Genomic DNA, 15386 nt, shown 5'->3' with positions numbered 1-15386 from the left:
TGAGTAAGGAACCTTATGGAATTTTCTATAAGGCTGGAGCAAGGGTGTTTAGGAAAGATTCCTGCTAAACTAGTGTTGGAAGAAGGTTTGACTCTCAATTGGGCTTCCACGATGCCCTCTGGGGAGGTTGAAGCTTACTTGAGGAAATTATCGAGTGGGCTACGCTCAGAAATTTAACCTTTACCTGCATCAAACCACATATTGATTTTTATTTGACTGTTGTACAGATAATTACCGTATTCTTATGGAAAATTGCTATAAATCATAAATTGGTATAAATGAATTAGGCATATTCCTATACCAGCGTATATACTCAATTTAAAGGAAATACTCACAAGGACAGTGGGATTCGTAGTTAATAATCATATATCTATTGACATTTATCATCATGGACAGCAAATCTTCATAGGTGTATTCCTTGCCCAAGACATGAAGCAACGACTGTATGAACCAGGAACCATTAGAGATGTTGCGCCACGAATAATGACCTGAAATTAATCATAGTTGAGAAAAGTTAAATTCACATTCATAGAATAGGCCTAAAGAAGTGCTCCTCACAAACATTTCCCCGGTAATTTGAGAAGCTTGGCTAAGTTTTCTTATCTTTATACACAATTTCTCATTATTTATAGCCACATTCTTTCTCACTTTATCCTTAAATCTTATTCTTAGGTTCCATTTTTAACTCCCTTTTGTCTCATTCTTACTGTCTTCCAGTATGCCCACCTTTCTAAGCACAGAGCACCCGCTAACTGATATCATGCATTTATTCAATCATCATAGACAACTGAAGGGAAGAGCTGCCTCTTGAGTGTCAGAAAATATTTATTATTTTTTAGTTTTTATACACGAGGGAACATGTGCAGAAAATTTATGACTCCTGTTAACAGGCTAACAGCTCTTCCCTCCCCGATAGTTTATCTTAACCTTTAACTTATCAGTTTTCAATGGACCACAATCCAGAGATCTGTTTACACCAGGTCCCCAATTATTGCCGTGTGAACAAAGGCAAACAGTTAAGAACCGGTAGCCATGGCCTCCTTCCTGGCACCTGGTTCAAACCCAACTTCCACTGTTTTCACACACACTCTCTCACACACTAGCCAACAGCATATTGGCTAGTGTATCACACACTATATATTCTGGATATATTAAAGGCATCTAGGTACAAAGCTCTCATGACCTCAGGGATAACTGTTCTGTACAATTATACATACGATACCTGGTATGGTGGACCAGCAGATTAGGAAATCAGCCGCTACCGGAATTCTGTAGGACAAGTAACCGCAGTCAGTCTCATCAGTAGGTCGAGAGCGTTCCAGTGTCACGCCAGTGTCCAGACGCTCTCCACGACATGCCTGCAAAAACATCATGTCAAAGATATGAATAATGAAGATTTTACGAGAATATTTATATTTAAAATATGTTTGTAGCTCTCTACATATCTGCAGTCTATATTATACAGAACTTGGCCGTTCTGACATTCCGGCAGTCACATGAAACAGAAAGTGTATACATGTAAAGAAGTTGGTAATGGTGGCTGAAAGTGTACAATTTCAGGATTGATAAGGTCAGACGATGTAATGGAAAGTGACAGTAAAATAATACAAAGGGAATGAACTGTTCAGGGCACAGTATATTAAGGGAAAAAAAATCCCACAGAGTTAAGTGAATATATAACAAATAATATTGAGAGTCAAAGGGAATTAAACAGTGGTCTGTTTGTATTTCATACATATATATGAATTAAACAGTGGTCTGTTGTTTCGGGGTTTTGAAGTGAGTAGAATGTAAATATGTGTTTATTGGCTGTTGATCAAAGAGAATGCCTTGAAAGAAACCAACGTCGTCTATGCCTTCACCTGCCCACTTGGGGACTGTCAGCCACAAAGATCTCAGTATATAGGCAAGACAACAACGTCATTCTCTAGGCGATTAACAATACATAAGCAAAAGGGCTCCATCAAGGAGCATATAATCTCCTCACACAACCAGACCATCACAAGAGAAAGCTTAACAAGCAACACAGAAATTATCGACAGATACAATGACAACAGGAGACACGACATCAGCGAGGCCCTACACATCAAAAAGTCAAAAACCAGCAATCAAAAGCCAATAAGAACATTACATTCTACCCACTTCAAGACCCTGAACCAACACAGAAGCAAGAAGATAAAACACGCAATGATGTACCCATTGATTCACTTATACATCTCAATCATGTACTGTATTACCTCACCACAAGCGAATATTAGCATTGGCAAAATATGTAAAATTGTCTTTGAAAATGTAAGAAGTGTCTTGCAAAACGGTTCGAGGCGTCAGACCATAAATAAAGTGTGAAATTAAATTTTGGAGAATTAATTTTTCATCTACCCTCGACAGTGAAGAAAAGCATCAGAAATATTGAGAAGATTCGGGTTAGAGTCATTAATCTTACCTTTTCGGTCATATTCAACAACATATGTTAGCTTGAATCGTCCTCAAGCCAATATGCAACTGAAAACTCCATACCCCAGAAGGGTTCGAACCCAGACAGCCAAGAGCACTATGCACCATGGCGTACCTGGTTCCTTAACAACTCGACTACCGTGACTGTACTAAGGTCATTGGAAGCCGAGGCTATATTCCCAACTAGCCAACAGCACTTGGTAAGCTTGGGCATAAATATTTCATCGAATCACCTCACTTTGTGGGGCCACGTGAGCAACGTGAGTTGAGTTATGAGACAGAATTAACGTCAGTCTGTTAATTCTTGATGTAACTGAAGCCTGTGTTATAACAGGCTACCACCTGTTACTGGCGGTGGTGTTAAACACCGCCTGCCAGTGTGATGCTGGAAGTGAAGTTGTATTTTGTCACCGTGATGATTCTGTAGAGCATTGGCCCATAATTTACTGATGAACCGGTAAAAGAAGAGTTATATATGGTCCACTCGCTGGCGTGTGGACCATATATAACCCAAACAGTGCCTCATCTTATTGGGGCAGACATCTCCCGTCACGCAGGGTGCAGTCACACCTCCACAGATCTCCAGTATTAGCTCTTGATACTGGTAATGGCTCAAAAGGGCCACCACTTACGGGCTATTCATGGCCGTGCCACCTTTGGGTGGCTTAATCTTCATCAATCAATCATCTTATTCCATTCACTTGGGCTCTAATAAACTCGAACCATGGACCCCACGCCTGTGAGGCCGAAGATCTAACGACCAAGCTATTGAGTAGTCTTAATAAGTAAAGTTTCCAGTTTGCCAAACTAGAATTTTCGACTTTCCCTGACAACTACTGAAGCTCAGAGGAATTAACATGCTAAACATGTTAATACCTTAACATGCTAACAATACACTCACTCCACACATTCTCATGTGATATATACATGAAGCAAACTTTAATCCTAAATGCTAATCTTGATCTGAAACTTTTCCTTGACAGGTGTAATAGAAGCCATGAGCGCCACATCAGAAATAAATATGTCTTTGTTATCCTCAGAGTCAGGCTATATCTATGCAAATCCTCAATGCAAATAAAAAGACCCAGTCTATGGAACTCACTCAATAATGAATTAAAAATTTGTCCAACTTATGCCTAATTCAAAAGTAAAACCAAAAAGTACTTAATTTCATCCTCGTGGTATCTTTCCTTGTGCCTAAAACTTTCACCATATATTGTACTACCCACTTCCCTAATATTAGTACTTAAGACATACTGTATATGGTGATGTAATCACCTCTGTCAATTTATATTGTAGTTATATGTTTATATACATTTTGCTACAATGTACCTTTTCATCTTACCTGATATGTTAATTTCATTTATTGATTTTATAAAAGCAATAAACATGATATATTTGCATTTTTTTTAGGGGGGGGGGGAACTTTGACTATTTGTATTAGTAAAACTAAACATATTTTGGAAAATCCGCGGCAACAGATCCTTTATTATATGCTAATGTGTCAGAAAAGTGTCATAGAATGGTTATATCTGAAACATGTGGTTGAAGTAACTTACTGAAAATGTGTAATATTCGTTGAAAAACAATCTCCCTCTCTATTTAGGCTGCAGTTCTGAAGCTTGGAACAATTGCAGCCCTTTTCATGTACAACTAGTCAAAAAAGATTTGTTAACATTGAACAAAGCTCAAAAAACTAACTCATGCACCCTTAATGGCTTTGCATGAATGTAAAAATACCAATCTTAAGTAATCTCACCAACCCATTGTACCTTGTAAATAAATAAATATTATTCTTATTCTTAATCTTATTCTTATTATTATTAATATTATTATTGTTATTATTATTATTATTATTATTATCATTATCATTATCATTATTATTGTTATTGTCATTGTTAATATTATTATTATATTAAAATGCATAGATATTTAAGTATTAAAATAAAAATTCCAATAACATAGCTAGAACAAATACACACAATAAAAAAGGTACATTTCAGAACACCGTGAGCCATCATCAAGTCAATTTCATAATGGTCCAGGACAGTCAGAAAATTTCCCCCACTTAGGTGGGAGAAATTTATGGTCATTGTGAGTTAATATTAATTATATAAGCATGCTGTTAATTATTTAGGTTAATGTTAAGTATTTAAGCATGCTTTATACATGACAGTTTTACCTGTATGAAGAACAACTTTGGTTTTCCAGCGAGAGATTTACATTGATCGCTTTGAAAGCTCTCAAAAAGATACTCTGCTTTTATGTGGCCATCCCTACACCACAAGATATCTTGTTCCCCGTGTGACATGAACACCACAGCTAGCATATCACAATCTGTGTGATCAGTACCGAAAGCCACTGAAAATAGGAGTGTAAAAATAAATTTCATTAGATTATCAGCATAAAATATTGGAAGTTTAAACTCAGATAATTAAGTTGACAATAATAAAAATATATATATTATACTTCCGACCTCGTCAAGAGAAACATGTATATCAAGTCTCGTTGAAAGTTAGAGCGTTAAGTGTAACGAATACTAATTTCTGAGCAAACCTCGGTAGTTTGTGTTTAACTCACTGGCAATTCGTAAACATGCTTAACATATCAAGCTCATGGTGGATCTGTTTAATCCACAGAGATAGGTACCTCTACAAATCACCCTGCTCCTTAAGGGGCATACTGAATAGTTAGCCACAAGAGAGCTAATTTTCTGACATAATAGAGTATTTGTTTCTGATGATTTGCGAGTTGGACTATACTGAAAAGTCCCAATTTCAGTAATCACTGGCTGACCTTATCAGCTGTTGTTTGGGCTATTTTTTACCATTTGTTCTCAACTTAAAGCATGTGTTACTCGATCCCTGAATGGGTTTATATCCTACTTGCAGCCCTCTATGGCTTCGATCATCTGTCCCTAATTTAACCCCCCCCCCCCTACAAACTGTCCCTAATTGATATTTTCTTATTGGTTTCTGTGTTTTGTGATTGTTTTCTGTGGAGTTATCTAGGGAAGCAGCCTAGTGGAACCTTTCTCAGATATGAGGCACTTAAAGGACTGAAACTCTCCTAAGAGGTCCCTCAGCTGCTCCCATCTCTACCCATTTGATCCTATCTCAAACATGCTTAGGTATCATGCGCATTAAGCGAAGGTTGTTTTCTCATCTTACAGCAAGTGTTTTCTGACAGTGATGGACTTAGATGCTCCCCACTGTCTCCTTGCCTTTAAACTGTTAATACAGTATAAAGATTTATCTGGTTAAAGTCTCTTGCTTCAGTATCACTATAAATTTTTCTTTTATTCTCCTCAAACAATTGCTTTTATCATCTCAAATTTTATTCTTTCATTTCTTACATCTTTTAAAATCATCTATTTTTAGATCACCTATTCAAAATCTATTTAAAATCACCATCATCTATTAACACACTGTCCAATGCTCAAAGAGTTGCAAAAAATGCAACAAATTAATTTCCAGTTGGCCTCTTCATTTACCTGATAAAAGCCTTTGATACTGTAAACCATAACTACATCTTACTTAAACTGCATCAATGGTATGATGCAAACTGAATATGAATATAAACTGAGTATGGTATCTGAAGCCTTGCTCTGAACTATATTCGTTCCTTCCCCACTCTACCAATGACAGCAGGAGTGCCGCAGGGCAGCATCCTAGGACCTCTCCTATTTCTTATGTACATCAATGATTTGCCAAATGTTTCTAACATTCTTAAAACTATACTATTTGCTGACGATACTAGCTTCAATTTTTCTGACCCCAACCCCCAGACACTAAATAATATTGTAAATAATGAATTAAAAAAAGTCCACTCATGGTTGGCAATCAACAAACTTGCATAACATAGAAAAGACGAAATATATTTTATTTTGTAATAATTCCATCATTCTATCCAGTAATTCCATCTATCATCATACTATCATGCAAGAGGAGCTACACATTTATGGATCATCCAATAAAATTAGCAGACTTCTAGATGTTACTACTGCTCGGCTTAGACTCTGTTACAAGTATCTCTGGGAATTTTCATTATCTGCTGATGTAGACCTGACCAAATGTAAACTGTGTCAACAAAATTATTCGCACACCCTCCGTCACTATGTGATGGAGTGCGAAAAGATACGTGAATTTAGAGACAATTCTATAACCAATGTTCCAACGATGTGTCAATATTTCATTCAAAATGATCTGCTACCAGAAATTTTATTTTTTTGAGATATATACAAGAGTTGTTACATTCTTGTACAGCCACTAGTACGCGTAGCGTTTCGGGCAGGTCCCTGGAATACGATCCCCTGCCGCGAAGAATCGTTGTTACAACCAAGTACACATTTTACTGTTGCGTTAAACAGAGGCTACAGTTAAGGAATTGCGCCCAGTAAATCCTCCCCGGCCAGGATACGAACCCATGACATAGCGCTCGCGGAACGCCAGGCGAGTGTCTTACCACTACACCACGGAGACTTTTAGCCAAATATCCCCAGTTTGCTAACCGTAGGTAGTAACTAAGTGATTGTAACCTATCCACCGCTGCCCACTGGATGGGGGGGGGGGGCAGTTTACAGGACAAACATATCAATTGTGACACTAGCTTTCCACATATGTCAGTTGCTTAATTTAGAAATTGTACTTGTGGTCGATCTCGAACCCATTGTTGATGTGACGACTTATATTGAATTTTATAACTAGCTCATCAAGATTGTAACTAAATGAATTGTGAGGTTCTGTCCCTGAGCCCATTATGTGCCTCTGCAACCCTTTCCACTACCGCCCACAAGATAAGTATGGGGTGCATAATCAATGAACTGAACTAAACTTCGTAATAAATCTTCAAATCAAATTTAACATCAGATAGACAATGTTAACACCAGCAATAAAATCGAGGGAAAGTTCCTTGGCCTATAAATACACAAGAGACTGAACTTCAGCACCTACATACAACACATATACAAAAAAGTCTCAGAAAAGATTGGTATATTCTCTAAAATCAGAAATTATATTCCAAACTCTGCTCTCCTCTTACTATACAGTACCTCGCGCTAATCTATCCTATCTTACATATGGTATCTGTGTATGGAGTTCCACCATTGTAAACTACCTCAAGTCCATCATCACTCAGCAAAAATCTGCTATCAGAACTGTAGCAAACTCTGTACCACACTATAAATAAATATATCCTTGACTGTCCCCAGAGTCAAACTAATACTGTGCAAACTCTCCATGCCAATAATAGGACCCAGTCTATGGAACTCCCTGCCTAATGAATTAAAAACATGTCTATGCCTTACTTAAAAGTAAATTGAGAAGTATCTAATTTCATCCTCATAGTTTCCTACTTTGTGCTTCAAACTTAAACTGTATCTTGTATTACCACCTTCCACAATATTAGTATATAGGACATATCATCACTAGTGTAATCACCTTTGTTAATTTATATATTAGTTATATGTTGACTATACATTTTGCTACAATGTACCTTTTCATCTTACTTGATATGTTAGATTAAGGACCATAGATTCGAATCCCCCTCATGGTTCCTACTGATATTCAACTCTGTCATATCTCACATAACGCTAACATGAGACAAACTTCCAGATATTCCACTGGCAGCTTTTCTATTATATACACACTTAAGCATTATCAATTTAGTTATTTCTAACCTTTCATCATTTACATGATACCAAGTGTACCTTATGGAGTACAGTCTATCTTCATGCTTACAATATTTACAGTGTTAGTAATATTTTTTTTACTGTAAATATCTGTGTACTTAATATCGTATCAACAGTAATATTAAAGGTGAACCTTAGAAAATTTTAATCAGTAGAGAAGAAACTCAAAGTAGGTGGAGGTAATATTTACAGTTCTGTACTTTGAAAGAAGCATAGGTCACACTGAGAAAAGTTTCATAGGTCACACTGAGAAAAGTATCATAGGTCACACTGAGAAAAGTATCATAGGTCACACTGGGAAAAGTATCATAGGTCACACTGAGAAAAGTATCATAGGTCACCTGTGAAAAGTATCATAGGTCACCTGTGAAAAGTATCATAGGTCACACTGGGAAAAGTATCATAGGTCACACTGAGAAAAGTATCATAGGTCACACTGAGAAAAGTATCATAGGTCACACTGAGAAAAGTATCATAGGTCACACTGGGAAAAGTATCATAGGTCACACTGTGAAAAGTATCATAGGTCACACTGGGAAAAGTATCATAGGTCACACTGAGAAAAGTATCATAGGTCACACTGAGAAAAGTATCATAGGTCACACTGAGAAAAGTATCATAGGTCACACTGAGAAAGTATCATAGGTCACACTGAGAAAAGTATCATAGGTCACACTGGGAAAAGTATCATAGGTCACACTGAAAAGTATCATAGGTCACACTGTGAAAAGTATCATAGGTCACACTGGGAAAAGTATCATAGGTCACACTGAGAAAAGTATCATAGGTCACACTGAGAAAAGTATCATAGGTCACTCTGGGAAAAGTATCATATGTCACACTGAGAAAAGTATCATAGGTCAAACTGAGAAAAGCATCATAGGTCACACAGAGAAAAGAAGGGCAAATGTGAATGTGATATTGTTTTGGTGGTTGGCTCCTACAAAGAGTACAGGAAAGAATACCAGAGGATATACCAATGGGAGAGAAATGCTCCTCCTTAGAAAAATGGAAAAGATACAGGTATTGATGGGGTACTGCATCAATACAGTATTTCTATTGGCAACATAGAGCATTTCCCATGCTCTATGTTGCCCATAGAGCATGGGAAATTTTAAAGCATAAATGTTAACACCTAATATATCTTTAATCACATTTTAAGTGATTTTTGTATAAGGAAGCAACATTACAAGAAAGAAACAGGTGAAGCAGTGTATTTTTCTTGTCTTTCAAAATATTTCCTCTCACAAATGCTTCCTGAAGGCATCTCTGGTTGCAATATGTCCCTCACTCGCTGGGTTTGTCCCATATAGCTCGCTGCATTGAGGTTGCACTCTACATGTATTTTTAGCACTAAACAAATTTATGATGGAAACTGTATTCAACTAACTGAGGCACGGAAGATAATAATAAGATGGACAGACATGGCAAGTGTGAATGAGATAGAAGGGGAAAGTGAGAGTCCCTACTCTCCGCATACAAGATTCCTATGTTCCTGATTCCTGTATGCGGAATCAGTTTGTTAATGAGGGAGTAAAGGTTAAACAACATTTAGAGGACAAAGCACACTGCATATACCACCATAACCTAGAGGGGTTCAACTGCATTAAAATACAAAACACGGTCGAGGTCATGGTGGCGATGTTATCAATATTTATGTAATTACTGTACTGTAAATAAGTCTATGGAATCCAATATGTTAAGATGATAAAAATAAATATGTTAAGATGATTTGGGGCTAAAAAGCTTATGTAATAAAGGTCTAACGAACATTATTATATGTAAAAGATACTTACAGTCCTGAATTTCAGCTTTGACGCGGGCGACGGTCAAGTTATTATGGACCGTCACTTGAAACCCTAAATTTTCAAACAACGTCTGAGCTTGGTCACGGTCGTGATCAGTCCCATGACGCTCCTGTTGAATGATTGTAATTATAAAACTGTTAATATTCAAATTAAGCAATGAACTTTAATTAGTAAAGAAAGTTTGCACATACAAATATATACAATAAATATATATGCAATATATGACATCTTCTTGAGGTTATCTTGAGATGATTTCGGGGCTTTAAGTGTCCCCGCGGCCCGGTCCTCGACCAGGCCTCCACCCCCAGGAAGCAGCCCGTGACAGCTGACTAACACCCAGGTACCTATTTTACTGCTAGGTAACAGGGGCATAGGGTGAAAGAAACTTTGCCCAGTGTTTCTCGCCGGCGCCTGGGATCGAACCCAGGACCACAGGATCACAAGTCCCGCGTGCTGTCCGCTCGGCCGACCGGCTCCCTCTTCATCATATGGACATCATAATATCCACAACATACTATAATTATAAACATGAATAAATAAGGTATCAGAACAATGCCGGTAGCACACTAAGATTAACATTAATATAACTGGGATGCGTGTAACGTTTGGCTCCGTCTACACATTCCTCGTCGCTTCACACAATCACATGTACTTACCAAGTTGCTCTGGCAGAGGTTGAACTTCGGCTCTCTGGTCCCGCCTCTGAACTATCAATTAACTGGTGAACAGCTTCCTGAGCCTATCTTCTTCCATCATATCTACATTTGAAACTGTTTATTTTGTCACACCGAGCAACATGTATTGCCACAGCCGAAGGGCAAGTTCGCCCTTACTTACTTACCAGAGCTTAGTCATTTCTCGTATCAGGAACGGTTGAGGGTCACTGGGCTAACAACACTACAGACCAGGCATGACAGAGCGGATTTCATCGAAACCTTTAAAATACTAAGCAATTTGGACGACGTAAATCCGAAAAATTTCTTCAAAAGGTCAGATGTGGCACGAACGAGGAGCAACGGGTTCAAGCTCAACAGGCCACAATGTAGAACAGGAAAATAGAAGGCTTTTTCGCCCATAGAGTTGTAAACCCGTGGAACCGCCTACCCGCCGAAGCCGTAAACGCCAAAACGCTGTTGGGTTTTAAAATACAGATGGAAAAGCTCATCAGGGCAAATTGGGGGACCTTTGAGCATCTTCGCCAGCATCCTGTCCTCGTCGAGGACACTAGCATAGTGTCCTAATATAGTCCTTGAGTAAAATTCTGATAAATTTGAAACTGTGGTTGGAATCTGCCTCCACCACATCACTGCCTAATGCATTTCATTTGTTAAACTCTCTGACACTGAAAAAAGTTCTTTCTAACGTCCCTTTCTAATGTCTTGGGTACGAAGTTTCCACCTGTGTCACCTTGTTTGTGTCCCTCCCGTGCTAAATATTGTCTTTGTCTACTATCTCAATTCCTCTAAGAAGTGTGCAGGCGGTAATATTGGCTTGTGGGAGTCAATAAATACAAAAATTCCCCAAAAATACTATGATTTAGTTACAATATCAAATGTGAGTAATGAGCTGTATTGGAGTTTCTCAGATGAGAATGACAAATATATCACATTATAACTATAATCGTTGTCAAAGTAATCGCCATCTATTCAGATTTACGGTATTCACTTCTGGCAGCGTAGATATAAACTTAATCTAATCCCATTTAAACCCCAATGCAAGGGGATTATAGAGGTCAACTATTGCCAGTTATATGTTGCTAATAAGGATCATCCAATCAACTTTACTTTCAAAATCACTCTGGTGATAAAAATCAGATTAAGATAAGGCTAGTGTTAATACTAAAGCACCAAATAATAAAAATGATTATAAAGATCATCAGCATTACAAAACTCAGATTGATTTTTACTTAATGACTGAGTAAATTGTGCTAAAACTGATGACGCCAGCTGATGCATCAGCTTACTTAGTAGTATAGCTGAACAGCATTAAAAATCTTGTAAATCATTAGTATTACTATATTATGTAAGGAGATGGACGTCTGTCAATATATATGGGTAATATAGTAAATACAAGCCTATGCAAACTTCAAAATCCTGTTGAATAGCAAACAAAGACATATCTTGTTGCTGAAACAGCAGAGCATAAATCAGATGAGATTTATTGATTACCATCAATGGTCACCCCGGGTGACCTCTCTTGCGAGGAAATGCTTCTTCTGCCAAAGCTTGTAAAATGTTTCCAGATTTCCTCTCAAGACTTTTACATATTAAACAAATGCAGAGATGTGAAATCTTGTATAGGTAAACATGTAAAGGTATAGGTAAACATCATATTTAGAAAGGAGAGAAGAAAGGTATCAAATAATATACACATGGAAAATACTGAAGGGCCAGGTCCCAAATTTATACAGTAAAATTACAACATATTGGAGTGAATGACATGGAAGAAAATGCAGCCAGTGATGAACAGAGGTGCCATAGGCACAATCAGAAAACACTGCGCGAACATCAGAGCTTCACGGTTGTTCAACATCCTCTTAGCGAGAATAAGAAATATTTCCGGAAGAAACGTGGACGTATTTATGAGTAAACCGGATAGTTTCCTTCAAGAAGTGCTGGACCAACCAGCACTAGTGGATATATGGGCCTGCGGACCGTGCAGGACCATCTTGGTACTGGACCATGTAAGTCATGGATCATGTTGGTCCTTGTATGGCCTGTTGGACCAAGCTCTTACAAGTCAAGCCTGAATTCGGGTCGGGTTTGGGGGAATAGAAGAACTCCCAGAACCCTCTCCAGGTAAAACCATTGGAAAATGGTCATATGGAGAGACTGTTAAAAACTGAGGTACTATGAATAACAGTGACAAACAAATGGCTACAGAATATGCATGTTGGAAATGTATAACATTTGGCCAAACAATTGGAGGCCTATGTTTTAATTTACTGTGTAGAAAAATGTAGTGAGCGTAGTGAATAATAAGGAAGTGCCCGAGATTACTTTAATGTTGGAGCATCACAGAGTGCAGCAAGGCGAAGACAGGCATGCAAGCCGTTCACAGAGGTTATCAACAACGTAAAGTGCCTACAGCAACGGCACAAGTTCTTGAAGATATCTGGCCAGATAAGGATCGTGTCTGATATCTTCCTCGTGGTGAAGGGAGATCTGCCATCTGCTGGTATAACTAGCAGGTATAACCACCCCATACCCTACCTGAGGAACTTGTATTCTAAGATAAAGGTGATATCTTAGAATAGATATCCAATGCTAAGTGCGTAGCATTGCACCAAATTGCACGCCAGCCAAGGGGTTACAAGTCTTGCTGAGAGAACACCATTCCCTCACAGGAGGCACTCTTATAATGCGATAATTAGTCTTTAAGAAGTCTTTACTCCAGCCCAGAATGTATAAACTGAACTGGTAAAAGATATAAGATATCTTCATTTTATCAAGGCGGTAACGATATATATAAATTAATACATGAATGCTCTTAAATACGTCGTCATTCTTGAAATACTGCTGTAATTACTTACCATAAAACCAGTATAGGGGTCAAATATACGATGATTAAATATCAAACAGTGCCCACGTTGAAGGTGATGCCCGTCGTATCGCACAGCATCACGTCTCACAGGCATTCTAGCTATTCTAGATAACTTCTCTTTCCTGAAAAGTAAAGATTAGATTTATAAATGTGACTACAATAATAGGACTACAATCAGTAAACAAATCATTGGTTACAGGATAATGCACCTGACTGTAAATGCAGAAATTGTTAAAGACACTAATGCAAAGGAAATGTAGTTGGTGAGGAGAATATACCAGAAAGTATGAGAAACTGGCACTGTGCCAAATGATTTGAAAATTATAGCAATTATTCCACCATAAATAAGAGAAATGTAGTGAGTGCAAGAGTTATTGTGAACACAGTCAATGTGCCTGGTGTTTCCGCAAGTGAGTTTCATGTCTCTGCTCCAGATGAGATTTCTTCTAAAGAAATTCAATGTTGGTTATATGGAAACTTCACGCTACAAGAAAAAATCAGTAGGAGCCTTGAGGAGGATTTGAACCTATGCTCTGGGTACTCCCAAGCCTTTGGCCACTACACAATCGTATTTCTTTGCTCCCCCTCTGTTTCCGGAGGTGGAGAGAAACTCGTGCTCAAGCTCTATATTAGCCAGATAACATTCCCCGATGGTAACACTCGCCCTACGATTCGCAAGCGATTTGGCCTGGTTTTGTATCTTGGCCGGGAAGGATTGACTAGGTACCAATCCTTATCTCTACGACTTTGTTCATCAAGTTGTTAATTGATACCTTGACGATTTGGCGGGTGGTATTCCAGAAAAAAAAATATTGGTAATGACCTGCCCGAAACGCTATGCGTACTAATGACTTTATAGAAACGTAAGAACTCTTGTATATATAAACAAAAAAAAAATCTTGGCCACCTTCCTTACCCTTAATTGGCCTTAGCAAAGGCCCACACAAACTACAAGGAGCTAGTAATGTCTCTCATGAGTGTTGGCTTCCCTTTCTAGCTCAGGTCCACGTAAATGTCAAGTTGTAGTTATCTTGAGATGATTTCGGGGGCTTTTTAGTGTCCCCGCGGCTCGGTCCTCGACCAGGCCTCCACCCCCAGGAAGCAGCCCGTGACAGCTGACTAACACCCAGGTACCTATTTTACTGCTAGGTAACAGTAAAATAGGTACCTGGGTGTTAGTCAGCTGTCACAGGCTACTTCCTGGGGGTGGAGGCCTGGTCGAGGACCGGGCCGCGGGGACACTAAAGCCCCGAAATCATCTCAAGATAACCTCAAGATAAGATAACACGAATGTTGGTGGCCAACTGCAGAAGAATGCAAAGTGTTGCAAAGAATGATTGTAATTGAGTTTATGGCAATATGAAGAAAACACTGATAGTCCTGCTATTGAACAAGGTAAACATTTTGTTCACTGATAATTATACCACTTCCACTCTGACCAGCTAAATGCCTGAACAGGGTTTGAACACTGTGCCACTCCAACATGGAGCACAGTGAAGACAGGCAGGAAGCAAATGCTTCACTTTAAGTCTTGCATTGAAGTACTTTATACAAGTCAAATAGTATCCTTAGCATCCTGCTTTTGTAAAATTATGGAAAGGATCTTGTATTAAGCCTACGTTTTACTGAAGGAGAACCTGTCCAATTTCCTAGTTGGCATTATTATTGGGGAAATAATTGCAGGCTGTATCATTAATACTTAATGACTTCAATTTAAAATCGATAGAGGAGAAAGCAAGAACAGATGACTGTTGGACCGGCAGATTCGAAAACCGCTTCCTGGAGTCTTATGTATCAACAAGTAAAATAGCCCACAATAATGAGAAATGATGCCCCATGATCCGTGGGGGGCATCATTTGCTCCATGATCCGTGATGATCCAAGTAGGTAAT

At 38.4% G+C, this 15386-nt stretch overlaps 1 protein-coding gene and 1 long non-coding RNA gene across 2 annotated transcripts in view; both read right to left on the bottom strand.

Moving 5' to 3' along the window:
- LOC138359239 (caspase-1-like) overlaps window positions 1-13600 on the bottom strand; it is a 14264-nt gene extending 664 nt beyond the window's left edge. Inside the window, exons 1-5 of the mRNA XM_069318230.1 lie at window positions 13484-13600; window positions 9940-10060; window positions 4637-4815; window positions 1223-1358; window positions 336-488 (exon numbers count right to left, since the gene is read on the bottom strand). Of these exons, the coding sequence (XP_069174331.1) occupies window positions 336-488; window positions 1223-1358; window positions 4637-4815; window positions 9940-10060; window positions 13484-13588 (694 nt within the window). The 5' untranslated portion in view covers window positions 13589-13600. The remainder of the gene's footprint in view (window positions 1-335; window positions 489-1222; window positions 1359-4636; window positions 4816-9939; window positions 10061-13483) is intronic.
- LOC138359244 (uncharacterized) overlaps window positions 1-15386 on the bottom strand; it is a 597135-nt gene that overhangs the window by 405173 nt on the left and 176576 nt on the right. The window lies entirely within an intron of this gene.

Source organism: Procambarus clarkii, chromosome 90, assembly GCF_040958095.1.
Source record: "Procambarus clarkii isolate CNS0578487 chromosome 90, FALCON_Pclarkii_2.0, whole genome shotgun sequence".
NCBI lineage: Eukaryota > Metazoa > Arthropoda > Malacostraca > Decapoda > Cambaridae > Procambarus > Procambarus clarkii.
The sequence above is the reverse complement of the archived record's forward strand: the minus strand, read 5'-3'. Positions and strand labels throughout refer to the sequence as shown.